Source organism: Pseudorca crassidens, chromosome 6 (assembly GCF_039906515.1).
Source record: "Pseudorca crassidens isolate mPseCra1 chromosome 6, mPseCra1.hap1, whole genome shotgun sequence".
In the NCBI taxonomy this organism is placed as follows: domain Eukaryota; kingdom Metazoa; phylum Chordata; class Mammalia; order Artiodactyla; family Delphinidae; genus Pseudorca; species Pseudorca crassidens.
The window spans coordinates 18435880-18455254 of record NC_090301.1 but is presented as its reverse complement, the minus strand read 5'-3'; the positions used below and the strand labels follow the sequence as shown (position 1 = coordinate 18455254).

General features: G+C 58.8%; 1 protein-coding gene across 11 annotated transcripts in view; it reads left to right on the top strand.

The window, feature by feature from the left end:
* Window positions 1-247: 247 nt before the first annotated feature.
* SPEG (striated muscle enriched protein kinase) overlaps window positions 248-19375 on the top strand; it is a 56642-nt gene continuing 37514 nt past the window's right edge. For 2 of the 11 annotated variants that reach the window (XM_067740481.1, XM_067740482.1), the window contains exons 1-6: window positions 248-884; window positions 10214-10303; window positions 10386-10722; window positions 13830-15130; window positions 16959-17102; window positions 17444-17626. In XM_067740481.1, coding sequence (XP_067596582.1) covers window positions 506-884; window positions 10214-10303; window positions 10386-10722; window positions 13830-15130; window positions 16959-17102; window positions 17444-17626 — 2434 coding nt within the window. In that variant the 5' untranslated portion in view covers window positions 248-505. Of the gene's footprint in view, window positions 885-7573; window positions 7661-8616; window positions 8660-9580; window positions 9616-10213; window positions 10304-10385; window positions 10723-13829; window positions 15131-16958; window positions 17103-17443; window positions 17627-19375 lie in introns of those variants that run through there. The other 9 variants (XM_067740474.1, XM_067740478.1, XM_067740476.1 and 6 more) reach the window with 9 other exon arrangements.

Here is a 19375-nt window from a genome sequence, read left to right as displayed (position 1 = left end):
CCATCTGCCTCTCAGAAGTCTCACCCAGGACCTCCTCTCCCTCTCCCCCAGCCGCGTGGGGCTGGGAATCAGGGGCCTGAGAGGAGGGAGGAAGGGAAATGGGAATGAGCCAAGGGTAACCCGACTCCATGAGTGGGTGGCTGGAGGGGGTGGGGCACACCACGGGAGGGGGCTTGGAACACGTCCTCGGGCACCCCGTTAAGCCAAGGCGGGCGATGGGGGCTCCTAGAGGGGGAGAAGGAGCAGAGTGGAGTCCAAATCCCCTCCTCTGCTGCCCCCTCCTTCCACAGCTCCCTCGGCAACCCGAGCCGGGGGGCCTAAAAATAGCCCCCGAGGCGCAACCGCGGCCGCCCTGGTGACCTTCTGGGTAGCACAGGCCGAAGGCGGGCGGGCAGCAGGAAGGCAGGGCGCCGGTTCCCCAGTACTCATCTCCCAGGGCAACATCCCCCGGGTGGCCCAGTGGCCGTCTGGTTCCAGCGTCCCCCCAGCCCAACTCGCAGAGACCATGCAGAAAACCCGGGGCACGCGAGGCGAGGACGCGGGCACGAGGGCACCCCCCAGCCCTGGGGTGCCCCCGAAGAGGGCCAAAGTGGGGGCCGGCGGAGGGGCGGGGGCCGGGGCGCCAGTCTTCCTGCGGCCCCTGAAGGACGCGGCGGTGTCTGCGGGCAGCGACGTGCAGCTCCGGGTGGTGGTGAGCGGGACGCCCCAGCCCAGCCTCAGCTGGTTCCGGGATGGGCAGCTCCTGCCCGCGCCGGCCCCTGAGCCCAGCTGCCTGTGGCTGCGGAGCTGCGGGGCGCGGGATGCCGGAGTGTACAGCTGCAGGGCGCAGAACCAGCGGGGCCAGGCCTCCTGCGAGGCTGTTCTCACAGTGCTGCAGGTCGGAGGTAATGGGGAGGTGGGGGCCAAGCCTGGCAGGGAGGGCCGCCCACAGGTAGAGAAGGGGTACCTGGGACACACCGGGGAGGTACCTGTTCATCCAGCCTTCTTCTCGCATTTCTGGCTTCTCAGCTGTGCTGACCCAGGAGTGCCCATCAAGAGAAACGTGCAGGGAAAGGGGTGTCAAGGTAGAGAGGCTCCCCACAGAAGGTCAGAGGTTAAGGGTCAGCATTTGGTAAGCAAAGCCTGAGCCCTACCCAGGCGTTTCTGGGAATTCCATAGTGGGAACCCTCCTAGTTTCCCTGTAGAGGGAGGCTTCCTGGGAAAATGGTTTTCATCGGCTCTGATAATTTAGACTGGAGACTCCTGATCAGCCTCTTACAGGTGCGCGCATGTCTGAAGGATGAGGCCAGCTCCCCTGGTGTGCTGCGATGTTGAGGGGATGGGTTAGAACCCCTCACAGTCCACTGCTAGGGCAGGCTGGGGTGGTCAGCACCAGGCCGGTTGGAGGAGGCCAGTGGGTGGACAAGTACGAACAGGGTGCAGAGCATCAGGGAGTAGAGCTAGGGCTGGGGGCTCCTAGGCATGTATGGAGGTGAGTGCTTGAAAATCCACATGCAAGCACGCCCGTGTGCATGTGCGTGTGCACGTACGGGCTGTGCGGGGGTCTGGTGGTACCAGCAGTTGAGAGGTTTGTGGAGTTGGTATAGAAAGTGCATGGGCCATGTGTGTCTGAAGTTCAGAGGGCATGGAAGGGGGATGCTTAGGCCAGTGTTGGGGGCCCAGCCTGTGTGTGTGAAGGGGTGGATTATGCCCGCATTCCGGGCCAGAAGGGGAGGGGTACAAGACTTGGCCTGGTGCTCAGGGTCCTGCTGGGACAGATGTGGGTGCAGGCCAGGGCGGAATCTCCTTGGGTCAGTGTTTGGGCTTCCTTTTTGACTTCCTCAGCCCCAAGCCAGTTCTTCTCTAGGCTGAAGACATAGCCTCAGCAGACTGAGTCTTAAGAAATAGAATGCTGGGCTTCCCTGGTGGCGCAGTTGTTGAGAGTCCGCCTGCCGATGCAGGGGACACGGGTTCGTGCCCCGGTCCAGGAAGATCCCACGTACCGCAAAGCGGCTGGGCCCGTGAGCCATGGCCACTGAGCCTGCGCGTCCAGAGCCTGTGCTCCGCAACGGGAGAGGCCACAACAGTGAGAGGCCCATGTGCCGCAAAAAAAAAAAAAAAAAAAGAAAGAAAGAAACAGAATTCTGAGGAAGTAGGCTGCAGCTGGAGGAGATGGCAAAGAGCTTGGGGTCACTGAGTCTGTCCTGGATATTTTCAAGAGGGAATTCTCATTCCAGCTGGGTAGTGTCATATAGGGTACATCCTTGGGGGCTTAGGGGGAGGCATACCATGCCACCCGGGTTACAGTGGGACTTGGGGGCTCTAGCATCCTGAAGGAACTCAGAAGCTGGAGGGAAAAGAAGGCCGCAGGGTGCAGCTGTGTCAGGAGCTGGAGCAGGGGTTCAGCCTCCCTCTGTCAGCATCTCCACTGTCTCTCTGGCCCCGCCCTGCCCACCTTCCTCTTCAATGACACAGAGGGCCAAGGCTGGTTCCTCTTGGCTGCCTTTGCACCTGGCCAGGTAAAGGCTTTCCTTGCACCCTTCTGGGGTCAGGGGCTGGGGCCCATCCTGGCAGAGCTCTGAGCTGGGGAAGGATTGGACTCCTTGGGGGTCTTTGCTCTGATGCCCTCGGCGGCAAAGAGGACTGAAAATAGAACATAAATAAAGGCACAATAGATAGATTGATGAGAATACAACTTGGAGGAAAGAGATATTGGGCAGAGAGAGGAAGCACTGAGAAGGAGCTTGGTGTCATAATGTTTGTTTAGAGTCAGAAAGGACCACAGAGAACCGCAGGTGCAAAGGCTGCCTTTTACAGGTGAGGACACTGTGGTCCAGAGCAGAGGGAGAGGCCATCACTAGCTAACTAGCTGAAAGACAAACAGCTAGTTATGTCCATCCCAGAACTCAGAACCCAGTCCTTTTGGCTTGGGCTCTGGAGGCATGTTACCTCTTAAGTTCTGGAGGGAGGAGAGAGAAAAGGGAAGGGGAGCTGTCCATTGTATGGAGGGTAGCCCAGCCCTGGCCTTTCTGAAGGTGAGAGGCTCCTAGCCTGTTCTTGTCCCCCAAAGTGGGGAGAGTGACATCATGCTAGATCTCCCCAAACCCTCTGTAATCCGGGTGGCGTGGTCGGCAGAGCTGAGCCCTGGCTGGGCATACCTAGCCAGAGGCCGGGACGACGGTCTCCAGGCTGCTGTGGCAGAACAGCATGTTTGAAAGGCTGGGGTGAGGAAAAGACCCTGGGTGCTGGGGGACTGGATTGGGGGCCTTTTGCCAGTCATGTTAAAACAAGAAGAGAGTTGGGCTGCAGCAAGTCACATTTGAGAACTTTTTCATGCTGGTAAAATCTTTGCCCCAAGAGCAGGTTTATAATTATGATTAATTGGTAATAATTCTTAGTAGTATTGATAATTCGTAATAATACGAATAGCTACTATGCCGCTGTGTGGTAGGCAATATGCTATTGTATCCTTTGATATATCATTTAAGTCCCACAGCAACCCTAGGGAAACTGAGGCCCAGAGGGATTAAATGAAGCATCTTGGTTGTACTGATAGGAAGTGGCAAGGCAGGGATGGAAGCCTGGGTCTGTCCCACTGCAAAGAACCACATGCTTAACTACTATGCCCCTCCAACATGATTGGCAAGGGAGGGGCTTTGCTTTGGTGATGTTGGGGGACTGACTGGGTGAGTCTGTCTTCCTCTTCTTCCTATTGCCCGCCTTCCACCAGTCCCTGCCTAGTGACAGGTCCTGGTCAAGGTCAGTTGGGCAGGCAGCTCAGCATTGCTCAGACTTACTCATGGAAAACTTTCTTGGTTGGGATCAACAGCAGGAGGACTTCAGGGTTCTTGAGGAAGTCCAGCCAAGACCTGGCTACAGAGGGAAGAAGGCTGTATCCTGGCTGGGATTGCTGTCTGGCTCGGCAAGACAGGGTGAAGCTAAGGTTCCTGGCGCTCCTGAAGCCTGAGATGTTAGCTCAGGGATAGAGGGATGTTGGCACGGCTGGGGGAGGCTGGGGCCTTGAGGAGACAAGAGGGCTGCAGGCAGGAGAGTCTGGAGGATGGGAAACAGGAGGGTGGGATTTGGGGTGCAGAAATGAGGAAAGACCAGAAATAGTGAAGACGGCAGAGATGCAGGATACTTGCAGAATATGTCACATGTGTAAAGCACCCTATCTCATTTTGGTATTTAAACTTCTAAGCTTCAGGTTACTGTTATGACCATTATATGTAGAAGAAAACTGGGGTTCAAAGAGGGAATTTACCCCAGGTCACATGGCTAGTGAGCTGGCAGGACCAGATCTGAAAGCTGGGTCTCTGGGTCTAGGTCCACAGTGCCTGTCCTCAGAAAGAGAAGTGTGGGAAGACTGAGGCAGGGATCTGTCATCCTGACCATCCTTCTGTCAATATCCCCAAAGCCATCTTCTGCCTCAGTCTCCAAGATAGGCAGGCATGCTTCTCTCTCAAAACATCAGGCTCCCACTTGCATGAGCTAAGGAGCCATGTGCCAATCAAGTAACCAGAGCAAGAGCCGCCATTAAAGCTTGGGGCATGTGTGACCGGAGCAGGAGGCCTGCACTGAAGGATGGGGGGTGAGGAGGAGAGAGCACAGCCAAGGGAGGGCCCAAGCTGACGATGCTCACCGTGTTTGGCAGTTGGAAGTCTCATAGCCAGGGCCTGGGAGACCCTGGTGCCAATCAGAAGGGCCAGAGGTCAACAGATGGTAGTGAACCACGCAGGGGACTTGAAGGCATGGAGAGGAGAGATTAGAGAGAAGGAGAGAAGGCCAATTAGCAAAGGAAAGGTGGTGAATACACCAGGAACTGCGTGCGGGTAGATTGTGCAGTGTCATCTTTTTCACCTACAGTGTGGAATGTCCGGATGAAAAGCCAGGAGGAAACTAGTATGGAGTTGGGAACGGGTATTTACAGTGGCCCCCTTCATTCATGCCAAGCCCTAATTAGGGAGAGAGGAGGGGCCAGACAGAGAGCCGTGAGGAGTCCTGGGAGGGAAGAAAGGGAAGAACAGAGAGCGCATGAAGTTAGCCAAAGCCCGTGCAGGAGAACTTTCCTGAAGCTAAGGCAGGCCCTCCCAGGAAGATGCCGAGTGGAAAGCAAGATCGTCACTTCTCCAGTTTCTGGAAAAGGGTCTGCGTCAGAACAGAGGAGGAAGGCTGGAGAATGAGCTGCTCCGGGAAGATTTACAGTCCCCATCCCCCCATCCCCATCCTGTCCACCGGCAGCTCTGTCGTCCCTTCCCATGTGTATTGAGTGCCCACCGTGTGCCAGTCACTGTGCTAGGTGCTTGAGATTTATAAGTGGGGGGGCGGGAGGGGGAAGACCAAAATTCTTGTCCTCCTAGAGATGACATTCTAGGGAGGGGACACAGCTTATATGCAATAAACAATAAATATGTGAAAATGATATAGTATGTCAGAAATACAGAGCTGGGTAAGCAGGAGGAAGGAAGGGAGAAGACCGAAGCAAGGCAGGAGAGAGAGGGGAGTGGGGGTCTGGCTCAGAGGAGGGTCTGTGTGAGAGATGAGGCACGGCATGACGACGGGTTTTCTCTGGTTAAGGAGAAATGCTGGCGGGGCAGAAGTTGGAAGTCTGGTTTGGGGAAATGGCGGGGGAGCCCAGCTGCCCAGCCTTGGAGGGAAATGGGACATTCTGGGGCCAGCTGGGGCCCCGAGAGCACGCCCCAGGCTGGCCTATGTCGGTGAGCAGTGCAGGCCCAGAGCAAGAACCCAGAATCTCATGGGCCTCTCCTCGGCCCAGCTGTCCCGTCACTCACGCCTGCTGCCCATTGGTTATTTTTGCTATGGAATGTGCCAGCCCCTCGGATTCTCCTGGGCAACAGGGGCTCAAGTTACTCCCTCTCCTCACTCAGCTCTCCCATCTGTGAGTGGGTGTGTTTGGGGGTGGGCAGGGAAAGCGCCTGTGTGAGTCCAGGGTCCTCTGGTTGCAACTGATGTGGACATGCACATGTACCCTCTCATTGCACGTCCTGTGTGTGTGTCTGTAGGCGCAACCTCTGCTTCTGGGGGTCTGGGAAACAGAACCACCTGTAGGCACTGAGATTGTACAAGACATGACCTAAAACTTTAAAGGGCCACAAACTCAAATAACTTCAGGAGCCAAGTAGAAACTGAAAAGGAGCGAGCTGCAGTTATCAGCAGCTGAATTTGAGCGTGTTTGCCGTGCAAAATATTGGGCAGGCTGAACAAAACTCATCAGTTGGCTCTGTATTTATTTTGGACCCATGCTTTAAAGAAAAAAAGTTAGGCGTCCCACTGACCAATCAGCACATGAGGCTTTATGGGACAGTGGTCAGTAACTCAGTCACAGTGCCTGGGTTAGAATCCTGGTCTCCCAGTTACCGGCTCTGTGACCTTGGGCAAGTAACTTCTCTGTGCCTCCGTGCACAGATTAAATGAGTTTATTTATATCAAGTGCCTAGGACATTGCTCAGTACATACTAAGCATGCTGTCAGCATTAATGATGATGACTTAGTAGTCACATCTCAGAAACCAGATTGGCATTACTTGTGCAGGCTGGGGTGGGAATTTGGATCTGGGGACCCATGGAGGCACAGAACCTGTGTGGCTTTGGCTAAGTGATAGGACTTCTCTGAGCCTTAGTCACTTACCAGTTAAATGGAGTCAGTTACATGTTCATAAGAGTTTCAAGCTCACCATCTTGTTGTCAATAAGGTAACGTTTATAAAGTGCCTGGCATTTAATAAATGCTTAAGAAACTTAGTTATAATGATTGTTGGGGCGGGTAGTTTTGTGTAGGCAACATATGCATGGTACCAAATAAGAGGAGGACAAAGAAAATTTGGTGAGTGTGCTCACCTGTGAATGAGAAGGTGGGTTATATGTGTGAATAATAGGAGCATCTCTGGGCACCTTAGCTCGTGTGTGTGTGTGTGTGTGTGTGTGTGTGTGTGCGCGCGCGCTTGCGCGCGCCAAGATGCACAAAGTACCTATCATCACGGAACTCGAGGGCCCTCTCTGGCTTTCCTAAGCAGCCTGGGGGGGTTCGCATTCTGGGTACATGTCACTACGAGGATCCTTGCCCTGTGTATGATCTGAGCGCCCCCGCCCGGCGCCACTGCCCTGCGGCGTGTTGGGTACTGCCTAGAAAGGCGGACGCGTGCGCATGTTTGTGGAGTGAGCCAGTGGAGATGCGGCTGACCTTCCGGAGCAGCCCCGCAGGAGGCGGGTGGGGGTGGTGTGGACGCCGCGTTGGACGGCCAATGAGAGAGTGGCCCGAACTCTCCTAGGGGCCACTGCACCCCTTTCTGTGCCTCAGTTTCCCCAAGTGCCGATGCGGGGCGGGGGGGCCGCGAGTCAGGTGATCGTCGCCCCAGGGGACGCAGGGGAGCAGGCGAGGGAAGGGGCGTCCGGTGGGGGGGGTGCGGGCTGGCGGGGGAAGGGCCGGCTCCGGCCGCCGCCGCCGCCGCCGCCGCTGCCGCCTTCCCCCCGTCTGGGCTCCCGCGGCCCCGAGGCTCCTTCCGCCACCGGCGCCGGCCCCCGCCCGCTCCCTGCCTGCTCCCCGCCTCGCCCCCGGCCCCGCCTCCGACTCCGCCCCGCCCCCGCCCGTCCCCTCCTCGCCCGGCCGCCGGCCCGGCCCCCTCCCCCGCCATGAAGAAGCTGTGGGTGAAGAAGCGTTTCCAGGTGAGGGCTCTGGGGGCGGGCGGCGCAGGGAGGGGGCAGGAAGGGCTGGGCGCCCCGGAGGGAGGGCGGGTCGCCGCGGCTGGGCCCGGGGAGGGGGCGCCGGAGCCGCGCCTGCCCAACCCCGGTCCCCAGGGCCGCGGGCCGGGCGCGCTCCGGGGGGCTCCCCAGCCTGCGTCAGGCCCCTCCCATCGCCCAAGCGCAGACCCCTTCAGCGCCCGCGACCCCCGCGACCACCGGGGAGGCCCCCGCAGCAGCCCTCGGCGTGGAGCGCCCACGGGCTTCTGTGCCGCCTCTCGTCTCTGTCCAACCCCTGGCCCCCGCCTGGCTCTCCCCAGCCCCCAACTCCGGAGCCTTCCATCTTCCGGTGCTCCTGAAAGCACCGCGCAGGGATCTGCGCTGAGCTCAATGCATTCCCCAAACCCTGCCCCGTCCTCCGCGGACCCGGGCCTCCTTTCTGCTTTCGTGAGGCTCCGGCCCTTTGGGAGATCTTGCCCTCTGCCCCTTCATCACCCTCCCTTGCCCTCTTGACACCTATCCCAGATATCTGTCCTTGCCCCAGCAGGAATCTGTGTCCTGGTCCCTCCATCTCTCAGTCATCCAAGCATGTTCCCCCCACCCACCTCAGTCTCTTCCTTCACATCAGTCAACCTCTGTCTCTGGGGGGTGTCGCTCAGGTCCCCAGTCCTCTGTCCAGCCTTTGGCCCTTAGTCCTCTCTCCTTCCTCCCCGCTCCTCCCCAGAGGCATGCTGGAGCTCCAGCCGGGAGGGCTGACAGGCAAGGAAGAGTGGAGACATTCCATACGGGGGAAGCTAGCTGCCCGGGGTCTCTTCCACTTCCCCCACCCACATTGGCCCCTGGAATGACTTTCTGTTTGATATAGAGGTTTGGACAAGACGTATAGGGAGGTCAGGAGCAAGCCTTCCCCTCAACAACTCATTCTGGCTTTTCTCTTTCAGAAAACCGGCCACTCCCGCCGGGCCTTTGGCCGACTCACCCATGGTGCGTGGACCATGAGCTGCCTGCTGTAACCCATGAGCACTCCTCCTCTCGGTTCATGTCCCTTCATGAGGCACCCAGGCCTTGAAGATGGCCCATGAGATGCAGGACCCCCCACATGCCCACACTCACCCACTCACCCAAGAAGGCCCCTTGCAGCTGAGAGAGGGCCTAGCAATGGGGGTGAGGGGTTAGCTGGCACACCCCATCATGGGCCTGGGCTTACTGTTCTCCATCTGTGGGCCCTGTGGGGATGAGTTCAGTGCCATGCTCCTATAACCAGTACACGGCTCCTGCTTGTCGTGGCACCCGGGGAGAAACTGAGGCACAGAACCTGATAGAATTTGGGGAAGTTAAAAAATGTGCCCAGGAAACTTTGCTCCTAGCCTGACTACATTTCTGAGGACCATTCAGCAGTAGAAGAGAGAGATCGGGAAGAGGGTGTCTGTCACATCATGATGCAGAACAGATGGGGAGGTTGGTTTGAAAGGAGAGGTCACATGCAGATGCACAATGCAGATATTGTAATAGAGGGTGGGCCTGACCCTTAATGGGGGGCCTGGGTCTGTGGCTGGGCCGAGCACAAGTAGGTGTGTGTATGTGTGTCCATGTGTGTGTGTGTGGCCAGTGGGAGCACCAGTGAAAGTGCCAAGGATGCCAGGTCGCTTGGGTAGTTAGTCGAAGAATCCGCCGTAGCACATGGGCTCCCCAGTGCGGGGCCCCGTGGAGCCTGCAGGCAGTCAGTGGATGAGAGATGCTTTGCCCATCCCAGGTGTCTCCCTCCCCCCACTTCCATCCCAACAGGGCAGCTCTGGGCACTGGGTAGCCTCATGGCCCCTCTGTCCTGCCTGCCCACCGTGCCCTGCCCCACAAACCCTCTGATAACAGTCTGTCCATGTCTCTCTCCTGCTGCTCCTATGGAAGCGAAGTTTTCCGCTCCTGCAGAAAGCAAAGTTACGGTAGGAAACTGGCTCCTGCCCTAGCCCTCCACTTCCCCACTTCCCTGCGCGACCCCGGCCTCTCCTCACCCTACCTCAGCTGCACCCTGATGTGTTCCGGCTGGTTTGGGGTGGAGGACAGGCTCGCCCTGCGGTTGGTCGAGTGCCCTGACAGTACGACTCTGAGGTGACTCCCCTTTGTTCCTGGGGTGCCAGGACCCAGAATTTAGAGCCTTGGAACCTAGGACCTTATTATTTGGGGGGCTGCACAGGAACTTAAGTTATCACTGGCAGGGGAGGAGGGAGAGGGGCTGCAGCCCGCAGTCCCCTAAGTGGCCGGGAGGGGGGACTGTAGGTAGCTTTGAGGGCACCACCAGGGAGGCAAGGGTGAGGAGCCAGGGCCCCAGAGATGGAGCCAGGGGACTGGCATGGGAGGGGTCACCCTGCGCCTCTCAGGATGGGCAGCGGGATGTGGGGAGAAAAGGGGGGGAGGAGATAGATGCTGGAAGCCCTGCTGGTGGCGATACGGAGCCTCCTGTGGGGGAGGCAGGAGGTGACAGAGGGAAGAGTTGGAGTCGGAGGGAGGGAGCCCTGCCCACACAGACCCCTTCTGCTCCAGACTCGGAGACGGGCGAGGATGACATCAGCGACGTGCAGGGGACCCAGCGCCTGGAGCTTCGGGATGACGGGGCCTTCAGCACCCCAACGGGTGAGCTCTCTGGGGCGCTCACAGAGCCGGCAGGCGGCCTTCCCACAAGAGGTGCCTCGCTTCACTGTGCTCCTTTCTCTAGGCGGCTCCGACACCCTGGTGGGCACCTCCCTGGACACACCCCCGACCTCCGTGACAGGCACCTCAGAGGAGCAAGTGAGCTGGTGGGGCAGCGGGCAGACGGTCCTGGAACAGGAAGCGGGCAGCAGGGGTGGCACCCGCCGCCACCTGGGCAGCCCAAGGCAAGCACAGGCAACCGGGGCCGGGCCACGGCACCTGGGGGTGGAGCCGCTGGTACGGGCGTCTCGAGCTAATCTGGTGGGCGCAAGCTGGGGGTCAGAGGATAGCCTTTCGGTGGCCAGTGACCTGTACGGCAGCGCATTCAGCCTGTACAGAGGACGGGCGCTCTCGATCCACGTGTAAGTAATGGCCTCACCTGGGCCCGCACTGTCCCACCTTACCATGCCATCCTGCACTGCCCCTCACTGCTCGTCAGCCTCCACCCCCCCATCCCCTGCACCATCCATCCCTCTGTGCACTTCTCCACCCCCCCCCACCCCAACTGCTTCCACTCCTGGCCCCAGCCACCCACTCTTGTCTTCCCACACGGCTCCATCCTCCTCCTGTGCCGTCACCACCCACACCCTCCTGCTGCCACCTGTCCTGGCTCACTGTGCCATCTCCATGGTCTCGTGGACCCCTCTCTGCCTTCCTCGTCTCCTCCAAAATCTCCACTCTCCCGGGGGCCCTCTCCTGCCTCGCCCATTCAGGCTCCAGTTGTCCCCAGGATCCCCCCCCACCAGGGGCCCCCTCCGTGCCTGCTGTCTCAGCAGCTGCTGCCTTTTCATCTCTCTGCACATTCCTGTTCCCATGTGGGCCTTTTTCTGGGAGGAACTGAACCTTTCCGCACGGCAGCTCCCGGGAGAGCAGGAGGGAGCAAAAGAACACAACCAGGAGACAGAAGCGAGCGAGGCGGTCAGGGGGTAGTTGGGGCCAGGGGCCTGGGAAAGCAGGGGGATGTGAGGTGCGTGGAAGGCAGGGGGCTGGGGCAGGGAGGAATGGCGGCGATGGCGGGGGCCTAGGGTGGAGGCAGAGGGCTGGAGTGATGGAGGTGGCGGCATGTGAGGATCTTGCGGGAGACGCCCAAGGGTGGGGTGAAGGTTGTCCTGGTAGGCGGGCGGTGAGGAGCAGAGGTGTTGAAGGCATTGCAGCCATTTTTGGAGATTTGAGGCCGGCAGATACAGGAGGGAGTGCTATGGTAGAAGAGGGGAGTGGCTGATGAGAGAGGTATTAGGGGGCATTTGGGGAGCCGATGGGGGGCCTGATTCGTGATGGGTATGGGTGTGGGGGGGAGGTACCATCACGGAGGAGAAAGAAGGGGCCTGGTGGGGGGAGGCGTCTGTGAGAGTGGCTGAGCTTGCTAGTGGTAGGCAGGGGAGAGGTCTCGGGCAGGCGCAGGGGAGGAGCCCTTGCTTTATCTGGTTGGCGTTAGCCAGGCACTCCCGTGCCCTGGACTTGCCTTTTTCTTCCCTGCCTTTCTTTGCCAGGCCCCAGCCTGAGCCTGGAGTTGCTATGGCAACTTCGGAGGAACCCATTTCCTTAGTGATATCTGTGGTACAGAGGCTGGCCTAGAGCTCGAAACTGCCGGCAACAGGCCTCCTCTGCTGTCCCCAATTTCTCTCCATGCCTCACCCAGTTCCCAGAGGCCATTCCTCAGGGACTTTGTTGTCCCTCCCCCAGAGTAGACTCTGCCTCCCTGTAGGTGGCTGGCTGAGGTTCTGCTCCCTAGGGCACTCTGGATTGCATCCCCGCCCCCCATCAGAGGTGAGGTCTGCAGTGTAGGTGGCTGACCCGGGTAGTTTAAAACACTCGGCCATCCCTAGAACTTCTGCTCTTGGCCAGTACCGTACTATTTCTCCTCCCTTCTGTGCTGCCAAAATCCCATTTTGCAGGGAACAAGGGCTCAGAAGCCAGACTACCTGGGTTTCAACCTAGCACCAATCATTTACTAGCTGTGTCACCTAAGTAAGGCACCTCACCTCTTTAAGCCTGTTTCTTCATCTGTAAATGGAGATAATAACAGTCCTGTCGCAAAGGACTGTTGTGAGGATTAAATGACTCAGTGCATTTTAAGCATTCAGTACATGCCTGACACATGACAAGTACTCAGGGAGCCACTTCATAAGTTTTTTTGTTTGTTTGTTTTGTAAATTTATTTATTTATTTTTGGCTGCGTTGGGTCTTCGTTGCTGCACATGGGCTTTCTCTAGTTGGCGGCGAGTGGGGGCTAGTCTTCCTTGCGGTGCGCGGGCTTCTCACTGTGGTGGCTTCTCTTGTTGCGGAGCACGGGCTCTAGGTGCGCGGGCTTCAGTAGTTGTGACTCGCAGGCTCTACAGCACAGGCTCAGTAGTTGTGGCGCACAGGCTTAGTTGCTCTGCGGCATGTGGGATCTTCCTGGACCAGGGCTTGAACCCGTGCCCCCTGCATTGGCAGGTGGATTCTTAACCACTGCGCCACCAGGGAAGTCCCCATAAGTTTTCCTTAAGCTGTCTCTTATGTGTTAGGTATGACGCTAATATCTCAGATTCCTTTTCTTGCTAATTTCTATGCTTGATGTGCCCCTAAGAGTCCAGATGGGGGAAACTGAAGCCCAGCTCTTGGGCATCAAAGCTCTGCAGGTGAGAGGGGCACTCTGGGCTGACCAGCTCCTTCCCTCCTCCTCTTCTCCCACACCCACTGTTCAGGGCCATGCAATAGTTATTCGGGAGCTGAGTTATTCCGGAGCATACCCCTCCGGCGACTTTCTGTGTTTCTTAGGGGGGTTTCCAAGGGCTCAAGGTAACTTTCCCAGGGACAGGACAGAGTCAAAGCCCTGTACTGGGGGCAGATTTATCAAAGGGAACAGGAACCTGGGTTTCCCACTCCAGGGACCCCAACTGCCTGCCACCTGCTGTTAGCACTGCTGAGGGGCTCAGGTCTGAGGAGGTGCTAGGCAATCTCAGGGATAAGGGCATTGCTCCTGGAAAGCTTATGCCTGTTCTTCCAGGGGCTCGGTGAAGGGGGTATGTCCTGCTGAGGATGGGCAGGGCTGTGGGGGCCAGCTGGGGGCAGGAATGAGTGGGAGGCTGCATTCCTGAGGGGGCCCCTCCCCATTCAGCCCTCCTGCCTTCCCTCACCCACTTCATCCTTCGGGTCCTAAGCCTCATTCTTTTCTCTCCCACCACTCAGTTCTGTTTCTGCTGTCTCCCAGCTTCTGGGGCTGGTGGGAGGGGGCTGGCCAGAGCCCCTGGGACTGAGTCTGTACCTGGACCCAGCCACCAGCCCAATCTTCCGGTGCCAGAGCTGCCAGCCTCTCCCCAGCACCTGCTCTGGCTGTGCCTTCCTCTTGGGGGGGGGGGGAGGAGGGGCTGGCCCATGTCACCCCCAAGCCTTCCCAGCATGCCCACCACCCGATTCCTGTCACGACCTGAAGGTCTAGGAGGGGAGGCCCCTGAATCTTCTGCCCTTCTTCGTCTTGGTCCTGCAGCAGTCTCCCTCAGAGCGGATTGCACAGGGAGGAGCCTGACCTTCAGCCTCAGCCGGCCAGCGAAGCCCTCAGTCGCCCGGCCCTCCCGCCTCCCTCCAAATCCGCGCTGCTGCGCCCACCGTCCCCTCGGGTGGGTAAGCGGCCCCCACCGGGACCCGGAGCCCAGCCCCCAGGCCCCCCGCAACCACCCCACCGGCGCAGCCGGGAGCCGGTGCCGCCCGAGGACGCCACCGCCGAAGAGAAGCGAGGGAAAAAGTCCAAGTCTTCGGGGCCCTCGCTAGCGGGCACAGCGGAGTCCCGGCCCCAGACGCCCCTGAGCGAGGCCTCAGGCCGCCAGTCGGCGCTGGGCCGCTCGCCGAGGCTGGTGCGCGCCGGCTCCCGCATCCTGGACAAGCTGCAGTTCTTCGAGGAGCGCCGGCGCAGCCTGGAGCGCAGCGACTCACCGCCGGCGCCCCTGCGGCCCTGGGTGCCCCTGCGCAAGGCCCGCTCGCTAGAGCAGCCCAAGTCCGAGGGCGGCGGGCCGTGGGGCACGCCCGGGGCCTCGCAGGAGGAGCTGCGAGCGCCGGCGGGCAGCGTGGCCGAGCAGCGACGCCTGTTCCGGCAGAAGGCAGCCTCCCTGGACGAGCGCACGCGGCAGCGCAGCCAGGCCTCTGACGTCGAGCTGCGCCTCGCCCAGGAGCTGGGCCGCATCCGCCGCTCCGCGTCGCGGGAGGAGCTGGTGCGCTCGCACAAGTCCCTGCGCGCCACGTTGCAGCGCGCTCCGTCCCCTCGAGAGCCCGGCGAGCCGCCACTCTTCTCCCAGCCCTCCATCCCCAAGACCCCGCGGGCCTTGAGCCCCGACGCCGCCCAGCCGCCCCCTCCCAGTGTCGCGGGGAAGCCCGGGGATGAGCCAGGGAGGCCCCGGAGCCGCGGGCCAGCGGGCAGGACGGAGCCGGGGGAAGGCCCGCAGCAGGAGGTTAGGCGCCGGGACCAGTTCCCGCTGACCCGGGGCAGAGCCATCCAGGAGTGCCGGAGCCCCGTGCCGTCCCCGGCCGCCGATCTCCCCGAGACCAGGACGAAAGCGCCCCCGGGTCGGAAGCGGGAGCCCCCGCCACAGGCCGTGCGCTTCCTGCCCTGGGCCACGCCGGGCCAGGAGGGCGCTGCTGTGCCCCAGACCTTGGAGAAGAACAGGGCGGGGCCTGAGGCCGAGAAGAGGCTGCGCAGAGGGCCGGAGGAGGACGGCCCTTGGGGGGCCTGGGACCGCCGAGGGGCCCGCAGCCAGGGCAGAGGTCGCCGGGCCCGGCCCACCTCGCCTGAGCTCGGTAAGGCCTCGGGGAGGGTAGAAGAGGTGCTGAGACCTGGGTGGAAGCGTGTCTGGGAAGAGCGAGGCTGCTGGGCAGCTGCAAGGGTGCGGTGTCCCAGGGTAGGCATGGACCCAGGTTCGAGTTTGAATGAGGGATTGTGAAGGCCCCTTGTGTCTAACCTGCCCGCTGGTGACGCAGTGTGAGAGTGTTTTGTTGGAGGCTGGGCGGAGCCGAGGTGTGAGTAGAGACCTGGTGCCCAGTGATTGCTATAGGCCCCCTGAGTCCAGTGGCCTGCTGGCCCTAACGGTGGACCTAATGGTGGGGGGAGGTACTGTGGGAACCTAAGGAGCCCCTCCACCCCCCCACCCCTCTGTGGGGGAAGAGACAGAAGCCCGTCTCAATAAATAATTGGTCATGTCCCTATTACAGGTGAGCTTTGGGCCAATCAGTTCTCAATATTTACCTTCCCATCCCGGCACCATCTCCTGACCCATCATAGCTGTTGAGATCTGACCCAGCCTGCCTTCTAGCCGCCTCCTCTCTCCCATCTTTGAGTCCCTGCATGGCTGAGCTGACTGTGTGTTGTCTCTCAGTCTTCCCGTGGGTGGTGGCCAATAGCCAGAATGCCCCTGCTGCCCCTAACTCTGCCTAACTGAACATCAACTTGGGGCCATTCCTGGAGCGAGATAGAGGAAGCCGTCCTTCGCTCGCTCCCACCTCAGCTGCTTTCTCAGGCCAGATACCTCCACCCCCTGCTCCTAGGACGCCCTGTCAGTGTCTCTTTCAGTGCCTATACCACCCCTGGTTGGTTTTTTTTTTAATCACGTTATTTTTCATTTTAGTATTACTGTCTCAAAATCTTTAGAGATGATTAGGAATCTGTTCATGGTCCTGCTAGCCACATTGTTGCATATCCACAGCCATGTCCCAGGCATTGTGTTAACTGGGCACTTAGGGGTGTTACTTTATTTTAATCTGTATGTTAGCTCTGCAAGATGTTGGGCGTTATTTATCAGTTCTGTCTTATAGATAGAACTGAGGCACAGAGCTTATCTAATTTGCCCAAGGTTATGTAGCCAGAAAACAGCGTAATTGGGATCCTCTCTGTTCTTTTGGCTACATACGCTGTGCTTTAATCTAGCTTATAGAATGTCAGAATTAGAAAATACCCAAAGAAATCCACAACAGTGGAGTTTTATGATCTCTTTGTGTGTACAAGCTTCCTATAAGCAGGGACTGTGTCTTATTTCCTGTTGTGTCCCTGGTACCTGTACAGAGTAAGCAGTAAGTGCAGCGTTACTGTTTGATGAATGAACACAGTCTAAGCTGATCTTCGTGAGTCCTCTCAGATGGCTACCGGAAGGACCTGCCACTCCCTCTTTTGAATCCAGTGGCATCACTAGTTTGATAGTTCATCACGTGTTGCCCTGTGACACTATCATTGCTCAAGTCTTGGTTTGCTGTTGGTTTGTCTTCTGTCTGTTTGGAAGCTCGTGAAGTCTTGTGCCCCTGAGAGCACCTTACACAGGGCCTGATCTGCCATCCCTGATGACTGATTTGTGTAAAGACGTACACAGCACAGTCCCTGTCTTCCTCCAGAAACCAGCACTCTAACTGTGGCTGAAATTGAGCAGCCAAACCACTGTAGAGTACAGGCCGCCCTGTCCCGTTTAAGAACTCCCTTCTGTCTTCCTTTCTTTCCTGTCTCAGGACATTCAGGAGAGAGACCCTTTGCTCCCTAACCCTTGCCTTCTAGAAGCCCCTCTCTCTGGGTTTGCCCTCTCTCCCCCTGAGTCATCCCCACAGGGACCGTGTCCCCTTACCCTGTCACCCATGTCTCCGGCAGAGTCTTCGGATGACTCCTATGTGTCTGCTGGAGAGGAGCCCCTGGAGGCTCCAGCCTTTGAGATCCCCCTGCAGAACGCGGTGGTGGCCCCGGGGGCGGATGTGCTGCTCAAATGTATTGTCACCGCCAACCCCCCACCCCAAGGTGAGCTCTAGGCCTGGGGCCAGGCTAAGATTGAGAGAGGGAGGGGAGATCCCCCCTCCCTACCCCCCACCCCAGTCCTCAGAGGGCGGGGTAGGGTGGGTGAAGAGGGGAGATCATCTGCTCCATGGGGCTGCCTGGACTCCTCTGTGTGTGTGTTAGGGGAGCTTCTCCAGAATCCCTTGAGAGAGGGGAGGGCAGGCCTGGGCTTCTGTGACTGAGGGGCATTCCTCGGGTTTCCCTAGGGTGGGAGAGGAGTGCCGTGGGCTCTGTGTGGGGTGGGGCGAGCCCTAGTGGGCCCCTTTGGGCAACGGCAACCTAGTTATCCCGCTGCTTCCACACAGTGTCCTGGCAGAAGGATGGGTCCTCGCTGCGCAGTGATGGCCGCCTTCTCATTCGGGCCGAAGGCGAGCGGCACACCCTGCTGCTGCGCGAGGCCCGGGCAGCCGACTCAGGGAGCTATACAGCTACTGCCACCAACGAGCTGGGCCAGGCCAGCTGTGCTGCTGTGTTGGCCGTGAGACCTGGTAGGGAGCCTGCGGGCCCTGGGGCCGGGTGGGGCGAGCAGTGACCCTTCCCATTCCTAGCCTGGAGCTTGGGCTCTCAACCAGTGTGCAGTCTCTTCTCGCGTGTTGGCTGCTCTGGTGGAAGCATTTTAAATGGCCCTGGCCTCAGGGCAGGGGCCAAATTCCCGGGCACACACCAGATGGGCCAACTCACGAAGTCATTGAAATTTGTCTTTAGCGTCATCTAAATGCCATCCTCCCATGGCATTTTCCTGATCAGGGTCCTGTGGAGAAGGCAAATTATTCTTGAATCTCAGAGAAAAAGAGTCTCCCAGCTCAAAAGGCTTAAAAGCCATCAGGAGTCTTCTGAGGCCATTTCCCGTCTACAACGGTCACCCTCCCCACCCCCACCCCCGCAGTAAAAAGAGATGCTTTTAAGTGCCACAGCCCTCCCCCACTCCCTTGCCCCTTCTGTGGAACCCAGAGCCCTAAAGAAGGTGCAGCTGAGAGCGCCTTTCGGGAGGTGGCAGTGGCTGAGGCTACCTCGTTTTCTATTTTTATGAAAGTCCTTTCTGGGTGTCAGACTACTTCCTTTGGATTTAAGCCCACTTTATTTCAGGTTGAGGAGTGGTGTCAGTGTGCATGGCCAGTTCAAGTCATTCAGGTTGCTGGGCCTGACAAGGTGCTAGCCGTGGGCGGGGAGTGGGGAGGGCGGATAGGTGAGGCTGGGTGGGGGGTGTTCCAGGAGGAAAAGTCGCAGACTCAACCCTTAAGTATATTATCACTGGGTAGTGAACTTAGATCAGAGGACCTGGGTTGGCGGACAGTGCAGGGCAGATGAACTCAGTGCCTAGGACAGCCAAGTGGTTGGTCAGTGTTGTGGGATGCTGGACTGAGAGACATCAGAGCCCTGAAGGGGCCTGGGAATTAGATGGGCAGCGGGTGGGGCCGGGCATGCCTGGAGAGGGAACAGCACGTACTGTTCTGTCCGCTTTCACTCAGTGCTGCAGGAGGCAAGATTACAGAGCCCGATCTGCTGTGGTCCTGGGGCCTCAGCACCTTCACGATTGGGGAGTTCTCGGTGGCATCTGACCTGAGTTCCAGTCCTGCATTAGATCCTTTGGGCCGCACATGTCTGGCTCTGCAGGACTGCAGGTCTCCCTCTTCCTTAGCTTAGGTACACCTCCCAGGAGCCCGTGTGTTAGGCTTTCTCCTTCTCCTCACCCCTCCCGCCACGCTGAATCATACCCATCCCTCCACTGCATGCTTCCGTCCTTCCATCACCTCTGGGATCTGCCTTCTGACTCAGCTCCCAGCTCCCCTTAGGTGGCTCGGACCTGGCTCCAGGACTCCGGTCAATACCTGGCTTGGGCTGAGATTTGGCACGGGGTTGTGAGCGGGTTGCCCCAATACTGGCTTGGGGCCATTTGGGAGCCTTTTAAGGTTGGGAAGGAGGCTTGGGCAAGGCAGCTGTCAGCACTTGACTGGGAGTTCTGAGTTCGCCACGCAGAAGCTCCCTGCACTTCAGTGTCCTCATTTGTAAACCAGAGATAATTATACCGTCCTTACGAATGAAAGCAAATGTGTGAACGAGCTTTATGAACTGTGAAACTGTAGATAAGTGTTAGTTGTTAGCGTCATTAAGGGGTGGTGTGCACAGGAGCATGGGTTTCCACGAGGCTGCTGGGAAACTGCTTCTTCCTCTTCTGCCCTTTCTTCAGACTGTCTGTGCCTTGGGGACTCCTCCCCTGCCCTTGCCAGGCCTGCAGT